General features: G+C 38.1%; 1 protein-coding gene across 1 annotated transcript in view; it reads right to left on the bottom strand.

Annotated features, from left to right (window-relative positions):
* The window catches only part of TMEM47 (transmembrane protein 47), a 116,812-nt gene that overhangs the window by 40,200 nt on the left and 50,880 nt on the right, over positions 1 to 25,732 (bottom strand). Inside the window, exon 2 of the mRNA XM_075265089.1 lies at positions 19,150 to 19,290. Within this exon, the coding sequence (XP_075121190.1) occupies positions 19,150 to 19,290 (141 nt within the window). The remainder of the gene's footprint in view (positions 1 to 19,149; positions 19,291 to 25,732) is intronic.

Genomic DNA, 25,732 nt, shown 5'->3' with positions numbered 1-25,732 from the left:
TGGAAAGAGCAGAGAAAGATCTGGTTAATACATAACTGAAGACATGAGGATATGTTCTGTAAATTAATTTCACTGTCTCTGTCCATATGTAATTGGCAATTCGCTTGTAACATTCTACCATCTCATTTCAGTAACTGCACAGACCTCAGCGATATTGTGACGGTATGAATCCAAAACATTTCAAGCATGCTAAAGGCCAAAGTTAGTAATCCCTTTAAAAAAAACATCCAACCTAGTTTCACAATAGGCATTGTATCCACAATTTCACTGAACAGATATATTTACAGATACACATTTGTGCAAAACCCAATGTTTGTTCACTCAGCTATGTACATTACAGTACTGCGGAACTCTTTGACATTTGATTTCCTTTGAGGAAAGAGAAAGATAAGTACAGGCAAAATGCAAGTTTCAATAAGCTGTGGTATATTTGCCGTCTTTATCTATTCATACATCTATTTTTTCAGGAACATATTGCATTCTACCATTGTTAATAGATCTTATGTACAGGGGCATTTTATTTTGTGATATCAAACTGCTGCATCTCTTGTACAATATGCAAGAAAGCCATTGCCTTAATAATAGCTTACATTAAAAGGTCATACATATTTTTATAGCGAGATCTGAAAGCCCTCAGGGTGGTAGGAAAAAGGGCTCTCATAAAAGAAACACAAGCTCAAGTTTTTATTTTACAAGGAACATATTTGACCACTTTATAAATAATGCAGAACCATGTAGAATTCTAGATATGCAACCAGTTGTTGAGTTCTCAGTATCTTAAAGGGTTTCTTTGTCCCCAAATTAATTTTTCATACCGATGCATAACTGGTGTATAGGAATAAAAAATGTTACAGTATATACTCTATGTATTGCAAATTAAATTGAGAAAATATATAAGGTTTTTAAGCATTCCATCCTATTATACAAAAAAAACTATTCATAAATGAATAGCACAAGTGAATAAAGCAACATTGTAATATATCTTAGTTAAGAAATATGTTCCTTCTCAAGCTAAGTTATTATATCTATGGAGAAGAGAGGAGGAGAAGGCGGATGCTAGAAAAAAGCACACTGATAACTGCTGCCACTATACTCTGCTATTCTGTGAGATAGGAAGATCTTTTAATATGGCTATGCTTCAAGTTTACAGTCTACCAGGGCAAGTCTACCAGGGCATAGCATAAGGCAATAAACCAATTAAAGGGGTTTTCCCATCTGCTTGTTTCAGCAGTTTGCCTGCTGTCTCCTCTTCTCACTTCCTGTATTCCTCCTCCACCTCGCTCCCAGCTTGTTGAACAGGACACTGTGAAGTATCACAATACTTATGATTACTAGAAATTTAATACAATTGCAGATCAGATAAGATGCACGTTTCTAGAGAATGGACTCAGTGTTATCTGTGTGTTTACATATTTAACAGACCGGGCTTTATCGGCAAACTGCAATTAGCTGAACTGATTGTCCTATCGGCAGAGCAGTGAGTGACATAATTTTTCCTATCCCATGGAAATGCTGTATAAACAATGGGAGCAAGATGTTCACATAGCAGGCAAACTAAGCAAAATTTCTAAAGCAATATATTTAGGAAAAGTCTTCAATTTCCATAAGCTACCAGTATAGCTAAGATCCTTGAGATGGGAATACCCCTTTAACTAATCGACAGCAGCCTCCTCATCCTCCTCTCTCTCCTTATAGTTCTGTGTGTAAGTAGGATATGGCTACAGATTCTAAGTAAATAGACTGATAAGGAGGAGGAGAGAAGTCTAATAAGTGAAAAAGGAAAAGGACTCCATTAATAAGATAATTACATATTTCTTACAGTCACATGTATTATTCATTTAGAAAGTTGGTTCATAATAAGAGGTATGGATTAAAGTTGAGCGAAATAAATAGTTATGGCTTCCAAAGCATTACATTTTTGCTTATAAATGATAAAAATTAGATGTGTTTTGCAAAGGATATGCAAATCAAATTAAACCAAGTGAATATTTGAGGATTTTGGCTGCTGAGCTAATAATAAATGATTTATATACAGTAGATCGATTTCCTCGCTGCGAGCACCTGCAGAGATTTATATCAAATGAAATTAATCAGAAATACAGGTGACAAACATACACTTGTTGAAGGAATAAATGAAGACATTTTACCACCTGCTGCCTTATATCGCTTGCTAAATGACATCATATATACATCTTGCTGTTCATAGCTATTAAAACATTTCATCGCCTGCATGTCAATGGGAAAAACAATGAAACTGTAAGTATGGCATTTATCTCTCATGAAATTAAATTAGGAAGGGGGGGGGGATGTAACAAAGGATAGTCTCAAGTACCTGTAATTGCTATACCAGAAATTTATTCCATTCTAAGAATGTTAGCCTTATGTTAACTTACTGCCCTAAAATGTATATAGGAGTTAATTGACAAAGTACTGACCCACGTGGTTGCTAAGATTCTCCTAGTATATGAAGCATAAGACATTAAAATAATTCAACATACATTCTCATGATTTCAAGTGATATTCCACAGGTGGAAATGCAAACATCCATTATTGTAACCATTGTTTTACATTAACAGTCCATGTTGGGGGCCATGAGTACAGGACAAAACTCACGATAGGTCCTATCCCTGTCCATTTTGCAGTTTGGGCTTAGTGCAGGAAATGGGTGGGCCTGTGAAGGGTACGGATGGTACATGGGTATAATCCATGCCATTCAAGGACAAACAATGTCATTTTCCCACAGACTATATGATGCAAGCATTCGCTTCCATGTAGCCTTATTATTTTCTAGCAGTTTCTTTGTATGACTTCTCCTTGCAGAAAAACCAGGATAAAGAGACTTGGACTGTACATATTATTTTATTATCCTGGTATGATTTATTTATACAGAGATAATACAAAATTGAAAATGAATATTTTTTAATCATACTAATTTATCTAACCAAGAAATTCCGAGTATTAAAATGACTTTCTCTATTTTCTATGCTGGAACAAGCCCAATATAGGGCAACTTAGCATATGTGGATATTATAGAAGGCGTTCACCTGCTAGGAACCACATATATTAACCAGATCTCACTGCGGTGGGTCTATCCTATGTATAATATGGTCAGACATTTTTATCTTATACTACATATACAGCTTGCTGTAGACTCTCTGGGACTCCTAGGGCTCAGGATGATCAGCTTGAATTGTATAGTACACGAACTGCATCTAATTGTTTTCTTTAGTCACTGGAAATGTATAGTTTTGTAAAGGAAAATATAGTTCCAAGATAAGATTATATCTGAATTGTCCATGTATTCAACACTACACTACTTACGGTTCTGTTTGTCTGGTTTTAGTTTCCAAACTAAAGAACAGTAAATTGTGGACTATGCTCATATTGAACAACTAAGCATGGTTTACTTAATATATAATTCATTACCTAACAATCCATGTCAGCAAGTCATTCAAGGACAAACCAGAATTTATTTATGCTATGTGAAATAAGAACATGTCACACAACAGGGTATTGAAACATGGTGCTTTTTCATCACTGAATTTCCCAAGAAACAGTTTAGAAAAATGTATTGTAAATGTATTTCATTGTACTACAAAGGACTAGGTCTAATAACAGATTGGGAAAAAAGATTGCAGTGCTAAATAATTCTTCAGGCGAAAATACACACAAAAAAACTAAAAACCAACACGGTAATTGCAAATATAATAATCTGAGATAAAGGAAGTTTGGATATTTGGATATGAGATTTCAATTATATTCATTGTTATTAAATGGAATATAATCAATCGCTAAATAATAGCGGGGCACTGTATATGCAATAATATATGATATATTTCTATTAAGAAAAATAAGATATATAGTGAATTATGTAACTATATATATATATATATATATATATATATATATATATATATATATATATATACACAAATATACACACATTACCTTTATGTGGGCGCCCCAAACAACACATACATAATTGTTCACCCTTAACTCAAATGTGGCCAGGGACTTCAATTTCTAATGAAGCCAATTTAATAAATACCAGCACAAATCTTAATATAATTCACAACTAATTGGGTGGCAACACATAGATAAATATAGAATATCACTTTGTGACACAATATAGCATAAAGTAGGGGCCACACGGTGGCTCAGTGGTTAACACTGTAGCCTTGCAGCGCTGCATCCTGGTGTTCAAGTCCAACCAAGGGCAAAAAAAAAACATCTGTAAGGAGTTTGTTTGTTCTCCCCGTGTTTGCATGGATTTTCATCCCATATTCCAAAAAGACATACTGGTAGGGGAAAAAAAAATGTACATTGCGAGCCCTATGTGGGGCCCACAATCTACATTTTAAAAAACAATAAAACAATATCACATAAAATAAATTGTGAAGTACATAACATTATCTTATTACAATGATACAAGAAAATGGGTATATACAACATCAAGCAGGAACAGTCAGTACTTTAGGTTGATGTGTTGGTAGCATTATATATGATATGATATGACACTGTCTGCCACACAGAATGACTAAGGCTTAGTTCACACGCAAATCAGCGTATGCAACCACGACAGGATGCAGGTGCAGTGCACGGCATCCCGTCGTGGCTTTCTGCTCCGGATTAGGCCCAAATGAATGGGCCTAGTCCGGAGGGTGCTGCTGCCAGGCGGACAGCCATGGAATCTGCCTGAAGAAACGGCAGCTCGCTTCTTTTTTCCGCTAGCGGCAACATGCTGATAGCAGAAAAAAGAATGCTAGCGGTCTACATAGACCACCATTGTGAGATGGCGACATGGATTATGACATGGATTCTGAGCCATAATCCGCCCCCTCTGTACCCGTGTGAACGAGCCCTAAAAGTGACCAGCAGAGACATATTTACTAATGCTGTTCAGGAATGGACTGAGCAGAAGGGAGAAGTATAAGTATTTTGTATATATTTCCCACTTCTTTTGTAGCCATTTTTGGCTTTGACTCAAAAAATGGCAGCAAAATCTGCAACAAAAAAAGCTGCATTTTCGCAATGTAAGGTCTCCAACTTAGACAGCATAAATTATCATGAACCTTCCCCCATGATTCTACCCCTCTGTTGCTGGTTCTTTCCTTAGTAGGTCATGAAATAAGATGTGGAGCCGAAATCATTATTTTTATATTGAATACATGAATAGAAATTTAGGGCAAATTGCAAAAATAAAAGAAAAAATTATAAAAATGTGGCAGAAATTAATTACCTTCATGATGATACATTCCCCCCTTAGAATAGACATCACAGAGGCTGACAATGGATTATAAATGTAGTGCATTTTTAGACAGTCTGATATGTTTATACCTCTTATTAGCTTGCCAGAATTTTGCTCCAGTTTTCAGCAAACATGGTAGCATCTTATGCCACTCCCCTTTACCAGTAAGTCACACCCCCTCCAGCTAAGGCACATCCCCTTTTAAAGATAGAAAAACTGTCATAAAACTAAATATGCTGGAGCCAAAATATGACAATATCTTGCAAAATAAAAGAGAACTTACTGCCAAACACATAATAGTAAGTGTGAGCCAATGTTTGTCATGAAAACAATTTACCTAATATAAGCAATCATGCCGCATTTACAAACATTCAGCCACTAGCCATGTCTTCCCATGCTCTGACAGCTTGTTTTTATGCAAATTTAAAGTTAAATTATGTTTTTTTTTACTATGGGTATTTTTTAATTGACATTTTAATGTACATATAATGTAAAAATAATGGCTGCTGTGCGTCTTAAATGGGTAACTCAGAAATACCGTCATTATAGCTAAAGCTGTTATACCCAACATAAAGATCAAAATGAATGTTCTTTAACCCCTTAAAGTCGCAAGGTATTATGGGATGCATCAAACGAGGCATAGATCTTCATAGATGTACATAGTTATGCCTCTATACAAATCACTAGTAAGGCCATACATATACTGTTGCGCACAGTTTTGGGCCCTAGTGTAAAAAAAGTACATAACTGAACTAAAGAGAGTAAAGAGAAGGGAGACCAAGATAACTAGGGGAGTAAGTGAATTAGAGTACAGAGACATATTAATAAATTTGGGGTTATTCAATTTAGAAAAAAGAGGGCTATGGGGAGACCTAATAGCAAAGTACAAATACATGAAGGAACAGCATAAATAGTCTTTCTAATGATCTTTTTATGCCTTTTTATGCCACAATCACAGGATTTAAGAAGGCCCTGAAGACTCACCTATTCAGGAAGTCCTACAACCTCCAATAACACTATCACCACACTGTCATCTGTACAGTCTCCCCCCTCTCCTTCTGTCTCTATCCCCCTTCCTCCATAGATTGTAAGCCCTTGCGGGCAGGGCCCTCTACCCCACTGTGCCAGTCGGTCATTGTTAGTATTATATCTACCTGTATATTTTGTGTATTGTATGTAAACCCCCAAATGTAAAGCACCATGGAATTAATGGCGCTATATAAATAAACAACAATAATAATAATAATAATAATAATAATAATAGGCCAGTGACAATGACTAGGGGTCACCAACAAAATGCTAAATTACATACCTAAGGCTAGGTTCACATCTGTGTTGGCGTGTCTGCTAGAAGAATCCATTGTAGTGTCTGTCTGCAAACCCTATTATTTTGTCCAGAGGTTTCAGTTAAGAAGAACGGACACTCAACATTCTCTATTATAGTCAAAAGGGCCTCTCAGGTTCGTTGTCACCTTCTATTTTAGAGGACCATTCTTCTGGTCCTTCAATGGACACCTGGCAGTAGTGTTAACCTAGCATAAATTGATTGCCAATATACCCCTGATCAATTCAACATTTTATTTCATTTACATACAGACCACCAGGAGCTATATCTTTTGCATGGGAAGAGAAGTTTAAAAAGGGTGACCTGGCGCCCGTCTGGTGGAAATAGTAGACTCCAGTCAGGAGCCCACCGGGCCCATTGCCCAACAGGCCAATTGCAGCTCTAACCCGGACACCGTCCCACAAAGTGGGTGGTGAAAAAATGGAAAAGATATACAGAAAAACCGGGAACTGGCAGAGCGCTAAAGGCAGCAAAATCCGTAATAGACTTGAAAAATAAAAATGACGATATGCAAGATTAAGATGAATTGGTTCTGTTTTATTGCTCCAAGGACATGAACAACAGCTTAAAACGGCTACGCGTTTCGACACCGGGTGGGTGTCTTCTTCAGGCCACTAAAATATACAGTAACAGACAAATACTAGAATTAAAATCAATAATCAAAACATGATAAAACGTAATCATAAATAAATGAATAAATACATAGATAAATAGATAGAAAAAAACAGTGGTAGTAATCATAATAAAAAGTAACATAGTACATATAAAATATCAGGTATAGGAGATATGATTGTCTCAGCAGCTCTAAGCAAAAGTTTTTAGAAAAAGAAACAGAGAACCATGGTAAGATTTGGTTGACAGATAACTAGATACATACATGAGTAAACAGATAGATGGAAAGGTGGTAATGGTCATAATAAAACGTCATATGATAGATATCAAATATCAAGTATAGGGGAGCATGCTTGTCCCAGCAATCTCTGAATAAAGGAAAAAAAAAAAAAAAAAAAAAAAAAAAGTACAGTCATGTGCAGTTCTACATAGGCTAAATCAAAAACTTTGGACATATGGAAAGTTGGGGGTCCCCAAAACCTAGACCAACATCCTAGTAAGATGGTGATGCGCAAACTTAAAGTTGCTAAGTAAGGTGGTAAAGTGGTAGTATACTGATAAAACAAAAAATCCCCATATAGCATGTCATAGGTTGCAATAAACACATTCTTTTGCATATTGGTTGTGGATCCCTGTAAGGGCTACAGTGTAATGCTAATGGGTAATGAGGAATTACTTACAGCAGGAAGTGTCCAGCAACAGCCTTAGAACCAAGTCAGGCCTTGTAGTGCCATGAGGGGTATATATACCCTGACAGTGGCGTAACTACCACCATAGCAGCGGTAGCAGCTGCCACAGGGCCCGGGACATTAGGGGCCCGGTGACAGCTGCTACCACTGCTATCATTATTCTCGGAGGTCTTTTCGGACCCCCGAGTATAATGATCGGGGCCCCCTGTTGGTGGAATACTTTCCACCAACAGGGGGCCCCGAAGCTGCAGCAACGGCTGAGACACAGGAGCTGCAGCTCTGGCTCCTGTAAGCGCTTCAGGATGCTCCCCCTCTCTCCCCCCTCCCTTTCTCTGCTGTCTTCTGCCCACCAATGAGAGGAGGAGGCGGGGCTTATCCCTGCCGTCCTGCACTGGAGGAAGAAGCTGCTCCAGGAAAATGAAACTGAAGATACACAGGTACGTACTGGGGTTACTATACTTATTACTATCAGGCATTTGCGGGGATTACTTGTGTTTTAGTAACTCCATGTGCCTCATATTAATAGCAGTTAACCCCATCATGTCCCTCAAATTAACCCCTGTGTGCCTCACCATAAGAGTTACTGATATGTGAGACATATGGGGGTAATAATAATGAAGATACTTTATTATTACCTCCATGTCTCTCACATATCAGTAACTCTTATGGTGAGGCAGACAGGGGTTAATGTGAGGGAGATGATGGGGTTAACTGCTATTAATATGAGGCACATGGAGTTACTAAATTGTAATGCACATGACCAGATTTTTTATCCACAATTTGTCCTGGTATAGCGGTCAGCGGGTGACGTGACAGTATTTAGTCCTGTAGGGGCCACTAAGGGACATAATACTGTGTGCAGGGGCCACTATTGGGTATAATACTGTGTGCAGGGGCCACTATGGGACATAATACTGTGTGCAGGGGCCACTATGGGACATAATACTGTGTGCAGGGGTCACTATTGGGTATAATACTGTGTGCAGGGGCCATTATTGGGTATAATACTGTGTGCAGGGGCCTCTAAGGGACATAATACTGTGTGCAGGGGCCACTATGGGACATAATACTGTGTGCAGGGGCCACTATTGGTCATAATAGAGCGCGCAGGAATGCGTAGGAGGGGCTCGGTCAAGATCTTCGGTGTCAGGGGGGCCCCATGTCAAAAGTTCGCCACGGGGCCCCGCCATTCCTAGTTACGCCACTGTACCCTGATGTGGGAGGGGAGAAGGAAAAAAAAAAAAAAGGGGGGGCAGGTATAAGGGAGTAAGCTTGTCTCTGCAAGCAAGCTATGAATAAAGACAAAAAAAAAAAGGGGGACAGGAGCAAAAAGTAGCAAATATAATGCATGTAAGGGCATAAAGTGGATAAACAAGTAGATACAGAGAGTAGCAAAAGCATGACGCATGTCAGCGAAGTGGAATAGACAGTTTGTGATGTATAACAATACATAAATATATCATTAATGATATAGACGTACACATAGTAAATAAAAACAATACATTGGGAAATCAAGATCACAAGAAATACACATGAAAGATCAAAGGCGACAGGTAACAGTGATAGTGGTAGGGGGCAGCAGGAAGATGAATCAAAAGGACGATTCTACAGTGTCATTAAGACTATTGGGTTCTAGGGTTTGAAGCTTAAATATCCAATAGGATTCTCTCTGTCGTAATTTTTGAAACCGATTTGGGATGGCTGTAGGAATCTGTTCAATTGGCATAATAGTAATATTGGAAAATTTGCTGTTATGAGTGCTGGCAAAGTGTGCTGACAGGTTATGTTTCAGATACCCTTTTGAAACGTTAGTTCTATGTCCATTGATCCGACAATGGAATGGCTGGATTGTCCGACCCACGTATTGGCGGCCACAAGGGCATTCTAATAAATAGATCACATAGTCTGATGAGCAATCTAGATGTGTGAGAATGGGGAAAGACTCATGTGTTACATTTGATTGAAAGGCTTTGGCTTTGTGTTTAATATTAGAGCAACAGAGACATCTAGGGTGGCCACATTTGTATACCCCCAGTGGTTTTTGGACAAGGTTTATGAGTGGGGTAGGGGTTTTATTCCGGAGTCTACTTGGTGCTAGGATGTTGCGTAAGGTTGTAGACCTTCTGAAAGTCAGAGTTGGAGTAATTTCGTTAGGTGCTGGTCACTGAGAAGGATGTGCCAATGTTTATTGAAGATCGCCCTGATTTTGGTATGCTCTGAGTTATAGGTGGTGATGAAATTCCTTCTACATGGGGGAAGGGAAGTGGGTGGGCTGGATGAGTGGATCGCAGTGGTCAAACATGATTCCTGGCTGAGTACAGACGCTCTATTGAAGGCATGTTTGACAATGGAGTTAGGGTATTTTTTCTCTTGAAACCTTTTTTTGAGAATAAGTGCCTGCTGTTTAAAAGTCTGGTCATTGTCACAGTTTTTGCGGATTCGTTTGAACTGACTGTAGGGTATGTTTTTCAGCCAGGGGCCATAGTGAGAACTGGTATATTCCAGGTAACTATTAACATCAACTGTTTTAAAATGTGTAGATGTAGAAAAAAAGCCGTCGGGTGTAACAGTGATCAGTAGGTGTTATGGTCAGCAGGGTTTATTAAAAAAAACAAACAAATAAAACCCTACGGAGCCCTCTGGGCCATTACTGCAACTAACCTGGTGTGAATACAGACTAACAGTTCCTGTCACTGCCAGCTAAATTAAATGACCAGGTGTGCTCTGTTAATTCACAGAGCTCTTGTGCAGTAAAAGCAGCCGCACAAATAAACAAGCTGGCTAGCCTGAACTCCAGGACTAGCCAGAGACCAAGTAACCCTGTGTGTAGTTGTTCCACCCAACCACCCAGGCAACTACTGCCAAGCCCACTCCCAGTCACCCTGTCTGGGAATTACTGCTAGCTGACCCTACAGAGTTTTACCACAAACACATGCATACAGGGCAGCATGCTGCCAGACAAACAGTGGCATTGCTATCTCTGGGGTCTTTTGCTAACTAGGGCAATGTTTACAGGCTGGAAACATTAGAAAAAAAGCCGTCGGGTGTAATAGTGATCAGTAGGTCAAGAAATTCGATTTGTTCTGTGGAGAAGTGATGGGTAAATGATAGACCTAGGTCATTAAGTCCTAGAGACGTAATGAAATCTCTGGCCGACTGCTCATCACCATTCCATATGAAGATGAGGTCATCGATATACCGTTTATACAGGGATATGTGAGAATCATAGAAGGTGGAGTTATAGATGTACCGTTCTTCAAATAAACCCATATATAGATTGGCATATGAGGGCGCAAAACGGGTTCCCATAGCACAACCCCTCGTCTGTCTATATATACTGCCATTGAATGAGAAGATGTTGTGTTCAAGTATGAATTTAATACCAGATAGCAGGAAATCTTCTTGGGTATCCGGCATCAGTGTGTTGGATGATAGAAAGTGTTTCACAGCTGATAGGCCTAGGTCATGGGGGATATTAGTGTAGAGCGCTGAAACATCTGCTGTCAACAATGTCCAGTTTGTATTGGGTGGGCGGTTATTATTAAGGTGATGTAATTCTTGAATCAACTGTGTGGAATCTTTTAGGTATGATGGTAATTTCAGTACTATTTTTTGGAGATGTAGGTCAATAAAATGAGAAAAGTTGCTTGTCAGGGAACCTATCCCAGAGATAATGGGTCGGCCGGGAGGACAAGTGAGGGACTTATGAATTTTTGGTAAATGATAAAAAAATGGAAGGGGTGGCTCTGTGATGGACAGAAATTGTTTTTCTTGCTTGGTTAGTAGATTGTTGTTTGAGGCCTGTGAAATAAGGAGTCGGTATTGATTATGGTAAGTGGATAATGGATTGTTGGGTAGTAGGAAGGAGGAGAAGATGACCTACACATCTCCCAGCTTACCACACATGAGGACCCCTCCTCGCCCCTTCTGTCATCTTCATTAACCACCCGTCCTGATTCCTCCTCAATCATACCCCCCCACTGTTCCTCAGATGCCTCTAGGGCACCCTCCATCAGCCCCATAAAAACCCTGCCCTTTGATACCGCTCTCCCACTTTCACACAACATTAGTCTCTCTAGTATTCCCACCGGCTCCACCAATCCCTCTGTTGACTCTTTTTTAGCCCTCCCCTCTCAACTCACCATGCCCCCCATACAACAGCCACTTCCGGTACAGCAATCCACCACCACTCTGCTATGTCCGATTACCAGTTCCACAACCATCACTCAGTTTTTTACCACCAGTCGGAAGGTGTCAACAAAACGAAAAACAGATTCAGAGGGTGTAGAGGGGGAAGAAGTAAACAAAAGACCCAAAAGGAGGAACCTCCCTTAGAGCACCCTCCTTCCTCTTCCACCAAGATCTTTAACCTTTCCTCCCACTCCCTCACACCTGATGAAATCAAACTACTCAATAAGGGACTCTCATTTTGTCCAACAGCCAGACCGGACGGGTTTCAACTTTTCTTAGACCTCAACACATTCACCCGCCAACTAACACTACTACGCCACTTCAGCATCTCTCCTCCCAATCCGGCCCCTGTCACCTTATCCATTACTGACACCACTTCTCATCCTCCCCTGCCGATACCTGTTAATGTCCATCCACCTTCCCAATTCAACCCAACACAACACAGAGGCCCTGCCATTGAGACATTTTTCAAACTGGTACACACGGATCTCCAAAAATTAGCAGAATCCAAAGGTCCTCTTGCTAGGAACCTATCTCAATCTGAATTATCAGCAATGAAACTTTTAAAATCCAACCATGACATTGTTATCAGACCTGCTGACAAGGGTGGGGGTATTGTCATTCAGGACACCACAGACTACATCAAGGAAGCAGTCCGTTTATTGGGCGACACTGAGTTCTATGAACTACTACCCAACAATCCATTATCCACTTACCATAATCAATACTGACTCTTATTTCACAGGCCTCAAACAACAATCTACTAACCAAGCAAGAAAAACAATTTCTGTCCATCACAGAGCCACCCCTTCCATTTTTTTTATCATTTACCAAAAATTCATAAGTCCCTCACTTGTCCTCCCGGCCGACCCATTATCTCTGGGATAGGTTCCCTGACAAGCAACTTTTCTCATTTTATTGACCTACATCTCCAAAAAATAGTACTGAAATTACCATCATACCTAAAAGATTCCACACAGTTGATTCAAGAATTACATCACCTTAATAATAACCCCCCACCCAATACAAACTGGACATTGTTGACAGCAGATGTTTCAGCGCTCTACACTAATATCCCCCATGACATAGGCCTATCAGCTGTGAAACACTTTCTATCATCCAACACACTGATGCCGGATACCCAAGAAGATTTCCTGCTATCTGGTATTAAATTCATACTTGAACACAACATCTTCTCATTCAATGGCAGTATATATAGATAGACGAGGGGTTGTGCTATGGGAACCCGTTTTGCGCCCTCATATGCCAATCTATATATGGGTTTATTTGAAGAACGGTACATCTATAACTCCACCTTCTATGATTCTCACATATCCCTGTATAAACGGTATATCGATGACCTCATCTTCATATGGAATGGTGATGAGCAGTCGGCCAGAGATTTCATTACGTCTCTAGGACTTAATGACCTAGGTCTATCATTTACCCATCACTTCTCCACAGAACAAATCGAATTTCTTGACCTACTGTTAGGATTATGCAGAGACTGCGGCCATGATATGGGCGTCGCTGTCTGTTCCTCTGCAAAATCCAGGGTTGCAAGGGTTAACCTGCCTTGCAACAGCCGGGCGTGGTCGACTGGTTGATCGACATGTGTATCAACCAATAGACGCTCGGATTGGGCAGCTGGGCTATTTGCTGGTGACCACCCCTTGCCTATATAAGGGGGCTGGTCTGGACGCCCGGCGCTCTATGATCTCATTCAAAAACCTGAATTGATGTGTGTTGTGTGTGTGTTTGGGTTCCAGCCTGTAAACATTGCCCTAGTTAGCAAAAGACCCCAGAGATAGCAATGCCACTGTTTGTCTGGCAGCATGCTGCCCTGTATGCATGTGTTTGTGGTAAAACTCTGTAGGGTCAGCTAGCAGTAATTCCCAGACAGGGTGACTGGGAGTGGGCTTGGCAATAGTTGCCTGGGTGGTTGGGTGGAACTGCACACAGGGTTACTTGGTCTCTGGCTAGTCCTGGAGTTCAGGCTAGCCAGCTTGTTTATTTGTGCGGCTGCTTTTACTGCACAAGAGCTCTGTGAATTAACAGAGCACACCTGGTCATTTAATTTAGCTGGCAGTGACAGTCTGTTAGTCTGTATTCACACCAGGTTAGTTGCAGTAATGGCCCAGAGGGCTCCGTAGGGTTTTATTTGTTTGTTTTTTTTAATAAACCCTGCTGACCATAACACCTACTGATCACTGTTACACCCGACGGCTTTTTTTCTACATCTACACATTTTAAAACAGTTGATGTTAATAGTTACCTGGAATATACAAGTTCTCACTATGGCCCCTGGCTGAAAAACATACCCTACAGTCAGTTCAAACGAATCCGCAAAAACTGTGACAATGACCAGACTTTTAAACAGCAGGCACTTATTCTCAAAAAAAGGTTTCAAGAGAAAAAATACCCTAACTCCATTGTCAAACATGCCTTCAATAGAGCGTCTGTACTCAGCCAGGAATCATGTTTGACCACTGCGATCCACTCATCCAGCCCACCCACTTCCCTTCCCCCATGTAGAAGGAATTTCATCACCACCTATAACTCAGAGCATACCAAAATCAGAGCGATCTTCAATAAACATTGGCACATCCTTCTCAGTGACCAGCACCTAACGAAATTACTCCAACTCTGACTTTCAGAAGGTCTACAACCTTACGCAACATCCTAGCACCAAGTAGACTCCGGAATAAAACCCCTACCCCACTCATAAACCTTGTCCAAAAACCACTGGGGGTATACAAATGTGGCCACCCTAGATGTCTCTGTTGCTCTAATATTAAACACAAAGCCACAGCCTTTCAATCAAATGTAACACATGAGTCTTTCCCCATTCTCACACATCTAGATTGCTCATCAGACTATGTGATCTATTTATTAGAATGCCCTTGTGGCCGCCAATACGTGGGTCGGACAATCCAGCCATTCCATTGTCGGATCAATGGACATAGAACTAACGTTTCAAAAGGGTATCTGAAACATAACCTGTCAGCACACTTTGCCAGCACTCATAACAGCAAATTTTCCAATATTACTATTATGCCAATTGAACAGATTCCTACAGCCATCCCAAATCGGTTTCAAAAATTACGACAGAGAGAATCCTATTGGATATTTAAGCTTCAAACCCTAGAACCCAATGGTCTTAATGACACTGTAGAATCGTCCTTTTGATTCATCTTCCTGCTGCCCCCTACCACTATCTCTGTTACCTGTCGCCTTTGACCTTTCAATATTTATATCCATCTTGATTTCCCAATGTATTGTTTTTATTTACTATGTGTACGTCTATATCATTAATGATATATTTATGTATTGTTATACATCACAAACTGTCTATTCCACTTCGCTGACATGCGTCATGCTTTTGCTACTCTCTATATCTACTTGTTTATCCACTTTATGCCCTTACATGCATTATATTTGCTACTTTTTGCTCCTGTCCCCCTTTTTTTTTTTTGTCTTTATTCATAGCTTGCTTGCAGAGACAAGCTTACTCCCTTATACCTCCCCTCCCACATCAGGGTATATATACCCCTCATGGCACTACAAGGCCTGACTTGGTTCTAAGGCTGTTGCTGGACACTTCCTGCTGTAAGTAATTCCTCATTACCCATTAGCATTACACTGTAGCCCTTACAGGGATCCACAACCAATATGCAAAAGAATGTGTTTATTGCAACCTATGACATGTTATATGGGGATTTCTTGTTTTATCAGTATACTACCACTTTACCACCTTACTTAGCAACTTTAAGTTTGCGCATCACCATCTTAATAGGATGTTGGTCTAGGTTTTGGGGACCCCCAACTTTCCATATGTCCAAAGTTTTTGATTTAGCCTATGTAGAACTGCACATGACTGTACTTTTTTTTTTTCCTTTATTCAGAGCTTACTGGGACAAGCATGCTCCCCTATACTTGATATTTGATATCTATCATATGACTTTTTATTATGACCATTACCACCTTTCCATCTATCTGTTTACTCATGTATGTATCTAGTTATCTGTCAACCAAATCTTACCATGGTTCTCTGTTTCTTTTTCTAAAAACTTTTGCTTAGAGCTGCTGAGACAATCATATCTCCTATACCTGATATTTTATATGTACTATGTTACTTTTTATTATGATTACTACCACTGTTTTTTTTCTATCTATTTATCTATGTATTTATTCATTTATTTATGATTACGTTTTATCATGTTTTGATTATTGATTTTAATTCTAGTATTTGTCTGTTACTGTATATTTTAGTGGCCTGAAGAAGACACCCGCCCGGTGTCGAAACGCGTAGCCGTTTTAAGCTGTTGTTCATGTCCTTGGAGCAATAAAACAGAACCAATTCATCTTAATCTTGCATATCGTCATTTTTATTTTTCAAGTCTATTACGGATTTTGCTGCCTTTAGCGCTCTGCCAGTTCCCGGTTTTTCTATATATCTTTTCCATTTTTGCATGGGAAGGTGGATTTATAAACAATAAAACGCCAAATTGGCAATGGAATGAAATATGAAATGAGTCCTATTAAGTTTATTTTTGTATCCTGAAAAATCCATTTTAATGAAAGATTACATGCAAACTTTGTATAATATAAAATGCGGACAAATATTTTAGCAAATAAACTTCAGAAGATTTACTGTAACATATTTTTTTTTAGGAAGTGCAGCTCAGTGTAAATCTATTGTCCAAGCAGCAAAAAGTCAATCCTGGATAAGTGTGATTAATACTTGAAATGTCTAGGAAGCAACTAGAAAAGAAAGAATGGATGTGCTTTATGTAGGGAGAAGGATAAAGGCTATTTTTAGACCCAATTCTGCTAGGCATTGTTGCTTCAAGGGCTTGCACTTACAAATTCATTGCTCTGTCTCAAGTGGTTAAAGGAGTCACAACAAAAGCAGAAAATATGTGAATATAAAATGAGAAATGCTGTCAGCTGCAGCAATGTCGCTTTCTGTAGAGATGTATATGCATCTCTCTTATGCAAATAGCTACAGGATTTGTTTTTTGCAAGCTCTGAGTTAAATGAGGTTACCTTTTAAAGTATAGCAAGACCTGTTATTAGTTAAATTATTTTGCCAATGGATGTAACATTATGGAAAATACAATTCCATCTTTATAGTGAAAGAAAAACTTTATTCTATCAGACCATTTTTTTTTATAAGGAACAAAATGGGAACATTTACAAACCCCCCCCTAAATATTTCTAATTTAATTCCACGTTCAGACTTGTTCCAGCCACATAATACATAGTAACAGTAGTTGAATTGTAAGTTTGATACAGTATATTTGTGTGGTTTATATAGCACCATAAACGTATACAGTGCCATAAAGGTGAAACAGAAAGGGAATAATACATAGCATTTGCATGTATATATACAGAATGACCATCAAAAGAACAAATGCCATACACAAGAAATTTTCAAAATGGAGAGAGTGATACAGAAGAGGAAATAGGCTGGTCTGCAAATCCTTATATATAAAAACAACTTCCAAAACCTAATGTCTTCTTCTAGGCCCTTTTATATCATTCTGACATAATGGGGTGGTACACCACTCAGCAGCTTAGACTAGGTTCACAAGTGTGTTGGGCTCTCCATCGTTCACGGCCCCCAGCGGATCCGAACGACGGAAAGCTAAAAGAGTGGTTACATGCGGACACGGGCGGACCCCACTGACAAAAATGAGGTTTGTGTAGGACTTTTATCTAAGCCAGTTTTTGGCGATTTCTGCAGTGAAATCTCCAATGAAGTTTCTGATGCATGTGTGAATTTAGCATTACTTTGGTGGCACTGATTTAATAAAACCAATAGAATACTAAAACAATAGACAACATTACAACAGCTTATTATGATTTATTAAGCATGAATGGCTGGGTTTTGGTGTCTTCTTTTCCATAAACATTGATCAGATTCCATCTAAATCCAGGACCTTCACTTTTAACTTATAAAGGATAAGTCATGATCTTAGAAGAAGGATGTCCAGTTTCAAACAAATATTGAGTCTATGTTACTGTTGAGTCTATGTTACTGTTGAGTCTATGTTACTGTTTGTATAAGAAGTTGGACAATTTTACAACACACATTCTATATCAATTCCTCCCAGTTTTCTAGATCTCTACCTGCTGTCATTCATTCTTTTTACTTCCAGTGGATAACAATCAGTCCATAGTCATGTGATTTACACACAGGTGCACAGCTCGTTACAGTCATCGCGCAGTGATGAGATGTGTATATCACATGACCATGGACTGTACATCACATGACCATGGACTGTACATCACATGACCATGGACTGTACATCACATGACCATGGACTGTACATCACATGACCATGGACTGTACATCACATGACCATGGATTGTTATTATCCACTGGAAGTAAACAGAATGAATGACAGCAAACAATAACATTTGTCTCTTGATATTTGTTTGAAACTGGACAACCTTTGTAATCCATAGCAAAGAATAATTTCATAAAAGCTTCTTTTAAATGTACAAGGACATGAAAACTTTAACTACGATCTGAATTATATAAACAAGATACACCTTTTTTCTATTAACAGTGAATTGTGACTATTATATTTACTTTTTCATTTTATATATCTTGTCCACATGTTCCATTAGCAGATAACCTCTATAAAGCTCTTGCAATGACTAACCTAAGACAACCATGCATCATTCATTTGAATGGCAACCATGTAATACTTTATTTGTAATATATGTTAAAGGGGAATGATCGAGTGGTCACAGCTTCCCTCTTCAGGAAAAACAACTGTATATAGGTATACTTAGAGGAAAGGTGATGGTGGATCTCATATCAAAAGTATACTTTTTGTTAAGACAATCCTATTAATTAAATAAATGCAATTCGTCATTTAAATATAAACATGTCCACCTGCAAGACTTTATACCCTGCAAAGCAAACCAAGAAACAGTTGTCATAGCAATAGTCAGACGGTTCCATATTTTTAAGTGATTATTATGAATACAATCAACACTGCCAATGCTAAATAAATTGTTCTACATAGTCTATCATGTTACAAACTCACCGGCAGCAAAGAGCATGACAGCCACTGGTCTGTAGAACCGCCGGCGGGAACCCACACAGATGGAGACTAAGCCAATAAGGAATGCAATTAGTATAATGGCAGCGCCACCAAGTAGTAAGGCAAGGGTTGCAATCTGCCAATCTAGAGAAAAATGAAAAAAATAAAATAAAAATAAAGCATGAGTAATTATGATAAAAATAATACTTTTAACATATTATACTTTATTAATAATCCGGAGCAGAACATCTATTATTATTTTAAAACAAATCTATTAATTTGCAGTCCAGTCAATCCTTCCAAGTTATTTATATGCAACTGCAGTGTTTAGCTGAACAAAGCTCTACAATACACCTACAGCTCTATCAACAATAGTGGATTCCTTGCAACGTTCATCCAGACATCTGAATGCACTTCTAGGACAAGGCCACGGGCATAGAGCTCCAAATCCCTTTTATGTCCTAAAACTGAATAAACAGACTACAGTAGAAGAGAAAGTATTTAATTATTATTTAATAAATGTGTGATTTTAATAAATGGATTTGCTTACAGTACAAGACCAAAAACTCTGACAGTTATCATTTTGTATCGTAGTTCCCATATAATTTACCTTCTCTAGAGTAATACAGTAAATACTAGAGTAGGCCGATAAGCCGCAGGTTTTCACAATCCCTAGACTGCATGTTGTGAGAGGAGATTTAGAGGTGTAAGTAGTACTTGTGTCTAAGTCTTTGTACTTGTTTGCTGCCTGAATGTTGCTCTATACTCAAAAATGTTATTGTTGCATAGTTTCTTTCTTGTATTCTCTATTTAATGATGTCCTGACTTCTACTTCAGGAGGACGATAGAAAATACAAATAAATAAAGTAAGGACAAGAAGAATTAGCTCTCAGGAATATCAGCTGCAAACTCTCTTTATAACTCCACATTGTTACACTACACTACATTGTGATACTATACCCCACCACCATCACCACCAGTCTGTGCACCAATAGGAAATATACCCAGCAGTAGAACAACACTAAGGAGTCAGTATAGGTCATTCATAGTAGTATATTATATTATACAGTACAACTATTGGCTCAATCTGTCTGGTGAGCATTAAAATTTAGGAATATAATAAGAGAAGAAACAGTAAATGTGAAGCTTCAATTGAAATATTAGAATCCTAATTCTGATAGAAAGGAGCAATAAATGAGAAAATACTGTACAATAAATAAATAACAGATAATGAAAGATACAGTATATATGATACATACAATGTTTTACTGTATGGAAACAAAATGCATAGCAATTACTGCACAGTTTCAATTTTCAGGATGATAGAGCAGAAAAATGACAACTATTAGACCTCAATTCTGGGAAAGAATTTACCATGTAAACTATGCCAATTTTGTTCTGAATAGAAGTAAATCAATTTTAAGCAGAGATGCATTCTGGCAGCCTTAGACAACTGGTGCATGCATGAGTTATAACAGGCAGAAAACAAAACAACAGAGACATTATTTCTATTGAAATGGAACTCTGAGAAAGAAAAAAAAAATACCAGAATAGTGTTAAAGGCTTTATTCTACAAATCTCCAGCTGAGAACATCCACGACATGACTTTTCAAGACAGAAAATAAGCACTGAAGCCTCCTCTTAGCTGAGATCAACACAACTGGTATTTAAGGTGTGCAAGAAAATGTGTGCAAAATGCCACAGTGTCCCAAATATCTACAGTGAATATAATAAGGCGATAGAGTCATTTTTTTTTATAAATCTATTTATTGAAATAAAATGTTTCCTCATAAAAATATCACAATAATCTGCTTGTACTAGCAAAATATATGGCCTTACTTTAAAATACATATTCAGTTTACTTATTGTCATTTGTATTGATGGCACAATCCCTTTAACTGTAAAGGAAGTTCATTTCTATACTTAATTACAGTGATTCCTGTTACTTTACACCCCTCAAATTGTTTCCCTCCTATTCATAGCCTCCAGTGTGGTCCTCTGCATGGTTTCCCTCCTAGACACTATTGCTCCCTGTCAATCCTGGTTCCTAGAAACACTACCCACTCTTTCCTAAAATCCAACATGGCTCCCTTTTCAAATCTAGCCCTGCTAACCTTGACGATTCTTGTTGACATTTCATAGGCCAAAATCTAAAATTTAAAGCCTGGCTAGGATCACATCAAAAACTCCCATTTTGGGGATGGAGATTTACATAAATCTGTCTCATTTGTGGCCCCGTTTATAGGATGGTCCCAGCACTGTACTATGGGTTGGTATGCTTGGCACCTCAGTGGTAAGTTGTCATTTCCATGGCTCAGCAATCATGAATTTGCAGATCTCTTGCCCTGGCTTTCTGCAGTCTGGCACACCACATAGTATGTATGTAAATAGTATGTAAATCCAATGTGTGATCTTATCAAAGGGATTCCCAGTGAAACATTTTCTTAAAAAAGTGGTCTTTGGTTAAATAAGGTAGTGGTATGCTTATAAAGGAGTAGTTTACATAGAGTACAATGGGAGGAAAATCAGTCACTGAAAAAATCAGTCTTTAATGGGGAAGTCTTGTAAAGGGGTGGAATTCTGGGGAGGTTTCACTCTAGATGTTTCTTGAGCTCATAATTACAAGAAATCTATGATTCAATGAGGCCCATAATAGGAAAGAAATGATGTTTGAAATGACATATAGATTGATACCACAACATAATATGACATCTATCTATACAGTATACATACAAAGTAGGGTATTGTATTTATAGCAGACATATTACAAATAGAAGTGACCTGATAATAAGATTGGTGAGTTGCTACAAATCCATGATATATTATTGTATATGATTTGTATAGGCTTTGCTTACAGCAGTCCATGTTCTGCCTTTAGAACGGCAGATAAGATTATGATCAGAAAACCTATATCTGCTGCAGAAATAGTTGTGTGCAGCTTCCTTTTTTATTATGTGAGAATTCTGACTTGTAATGGGGCGTTTATGATAATATATATACACATTAGTAATGTAGTGCATTACTTTACACTTTTTGATACATAAAGGTGTTTGAGGTCTTAGGACAATTGGAAAACTCCTAAGAATTGATTCCAAATTAAATTGTAGGGCATTTTAAGTACAATTCTATCTCCATCAAGACCATCCACATACACAAATAGACTACTAGCACCTTGTTTATGCAAATATACAATCGCCATAACAGAAGTGGTGAATAACATTGACTATCTCATTACACTGTCATCTGTCATGTAATGGGATATTATAGGCAGCAATTGAACAGGCTGTTCGTGAAGATGATATTAGGGAGTAATTTAACATTCAGTTCAATTGCAGGTAAAGTTGACTCCACCATTAGCTTAACTATTTGGTTTGGTTAAAAAACTGCAATCTTCCATGGAACCAATACAATACAATATTGAACATACTAACAAAACTCATGAAAGCCAGCAATTCTCAAACCAAACAATGGGTAGACACACTTTGTGAAGCAAAGTCATGAAACAGTATTATCTTGAAATGCTGTCCCATGGTACACATACAGTTGCTGCACATATCCAGCCATGAGAAAAGATAAGTTCAAACACATCTTTCTAAGAATCTGAGTAACTTTGACAAAGGGCACATTGTAATGGCTTGACAACTGGGATAAATAATGTCAAAAACTGCAGGACTTGGGGGAAAATTGCTGAAAAGGTTAAAGTGGGTTGTCCAGCTTTTAGATATTGATGACCTATCCTTAGGGTAGGCTATCATTCTCAGATCAGTGGGGTTCTGACACCTTGCACCCTCACTGATCTTATGATATCAGAAACCACTGCTGTAGTCATGGCTGCAGCTTAGCTCCCATCCCCCTTAAATCTTAGCTTTCAGTCATAATGAGATTCATAATCTACAGTAAATGTGCTAGAATTCTGTAAGAAATTGTGTTTTGGGAACTTCACTAGACAGTCTTGAATGGTGTGTGGCTAACTGGAGTTATTAAACTTGCCAAATATACAGTATTTATAGCAAATACCATTATTTGCACCCAACATACTTTTGTAATTGGCTTAATGTAAGCCTGTCAAGAGGTGGCATGCAGAAGACAAAACTATTAAATATACCTAATGAAATACACCATGCTTATCACACAGTGGGGTATATTTACTAATTTATCTAATATTCAGATTAGACCAGCTAGCCAATAGGTGCACAAAGTTTGCCAAAGTGGCTCCAGCGGAATGATAAATCTGGTGCATCTTTAGACACTTTTGTCTAACCCTTTACCCCCTACCGGTTTGCTTGATTTGTGCCTAAGTTTTGGCTTATTTTAAGCAATTCCCCTTTCTCAATAAGTCCTTCCCATGACAAGCACGGAGTAAGAAGTGTCTAAAGCACATACTAAATGTGGTGCACTGCATGTATATCAGTTTAATGCCATACAGGAAGCCACAATTTTGCCACTTATAGCTTTGTGCACATATATGGCACAGTTTCTGCTTGTTTCATCTAATTTTATGGTATATTTATGACAATAATAATAAATCTGCCCCTAAAACAGCTTAAAAAATAAAATTCCTTTAAAGTATTTCGTACAATTGCCATGATTGATTTTTAAATTTTAAATTGGATCTTTGGAATACAGTAACCTAATAAGTGATATTATATCCCAGAAGCCACTATCATACAGACAAGCGGCAAATAGTCAATGCACGACAGATATCAAACGTAAAATACCTTAGTAGGGGAGTTGGAAGGATTATTGTTAAATTCTAAAGAAATCAATCATTCCATGACAGCAAAAGATAGCATATAGTATAGGGAACAATGAAACTAAGTTGAAATCTAACACAGAAATTGTATAGTCATGGAAATGACAATCCACTAAATATAGTATTCGGAAAATTATCATGATGGAAGATCTCAATAATTTTTAATGGAAATAAAGTAACTTTATGTACAAAAGAAGCGAGTAATTGGTACAAAATGTTCGCTATAAATAACCAGATGGGTCTATTCTTATCACATTCTCTCATTAGTAACCGTAATAATTAGCTGTAAGTAGAGATGTGTTTTCTCCCATGTAATGTAAGATCTTAATGTGGATAACCATCTCTTGAGTCGTTCTGGTCACAGGATAAGGTGGGTTAGCATCTGGAATTAAAAACCCGCAAGATAGGAAGTCCCCATACTAACAACGCTACAACAATTAACAAAAGAGAAAACAGAAAAACAATGTCTTCTATATTTTGTCATTAATCTATACATGGAAATAAACCAGTATACCATTGTGAAATTTATAGTATACATTGAACATTACTCAAAAAATTCTATTACCAGGAATGACATAACGCAAATGTCAACAGGTGAACAAACTAGATATTTTCATGTTATACCTCACAAATGAAACAGAGAAACCTTGAAATCCTTGGTCATATCTGATGTATTAGGCTTTGAGATGTACAGAGCCCTTTATCAGCCTCATAGATATGTAGGATTTTTCTCTGTGATTCATGCAGAATCTGACAAAAAAAAGTGCAGCGGATGGCATATTTTACAGGTTTTCACGTCAAGAAACATTGCTTTGAGAGACGAACACTGATGGTGAACTGTACAATAATCACAACCAACCAAATTTATCCATCAAATAATAAATAAATAACCTCAAAACTAATTCAACTAAACAACAACAAAAATTGAGGAATCCAAAAAAATAATAAAAATATATATATTTATTGAAAAAGCAATAAAAAACATACAAAACATATAACATACAATGGAGGGCAACACAGAGGGGTCCGACTGTAGAAAAACAGTCCGACAGAACCGTACCCCTCTCACTATTGATGAACCAGAGAGTTTCTCCCTATATATATGGTGTATAATCCTAATTAATCAATCCCTTATAGAAATAAATAAATACACTGCACCAATATAATGCACATATGTATAATAAACAAAGTGCATAAAAATATACATATAAACCTCCAAAGGAGTACAACCCCTATAACACAATCCCCAAAATTGGGGTATATTATACGTATAATGAGGAGTAACTAGTTTAAGAGGTGAATAGGAGGTATAACAATGAAAGTCATAGGTCCAAAATCAATACATACCCAAAGACATTTTGGCAGTGTAAGTAAACCATAAGGGGTTAACCCCGGAACAACAAGAGTGAGGGAACCAAGACACCCCGACGCGCGTTTCGCCTTAGCGTGGCTTCATCAGGAGGTGAAACGCGCGTCGGGGTGTCTTGGTTCCCTCACTCTTGTTGTTCCGGGGTTAACCCCTTATGGTTTACTTACACTGCCAAAATGTCTTTGGGTATGTATTGATTTTGGACCTATGACTTTCATTGTTATACCTCCTATTCACCTCTTAAACTAGTTACTCCTCATTATACGTATAATATACCCCAATTTTGGGGATTGTGTTATAGGGGTTGTACTCCTTTGGAGGTTTATATGTATATTTTTATGCACTTTGTTTATTATACATATGTGCATTATATTGGTGCAGTGTATTTATTTATTTCTATAAGGGATTGATTAATTAGGATTATACACCATATATATAGGGCAAAACTCTCTGGTTCATCAATA

The sequence above is a fragment of the Leptodactylus fuscus genome, chromosome 2, assembly GCF_031893055.1.
Source record: "Leptodactylus fuscus isolate aLepFus1 chromosome 2, aLepFus1.hap2, whole genome shotgun sequence".
NCBI classification, from domain to species: domain Eukaryota; kingdom Metazoa; phylum Chordata; class Amphibia; order Anura; family Leptodactylidae; genus Leptodactylus; species Leptodactylus fuscus.
Note: the sequence above shows the minus strand (reverse complement) of the source record. Positions and strands in the feature narration are given on the sequence as shown.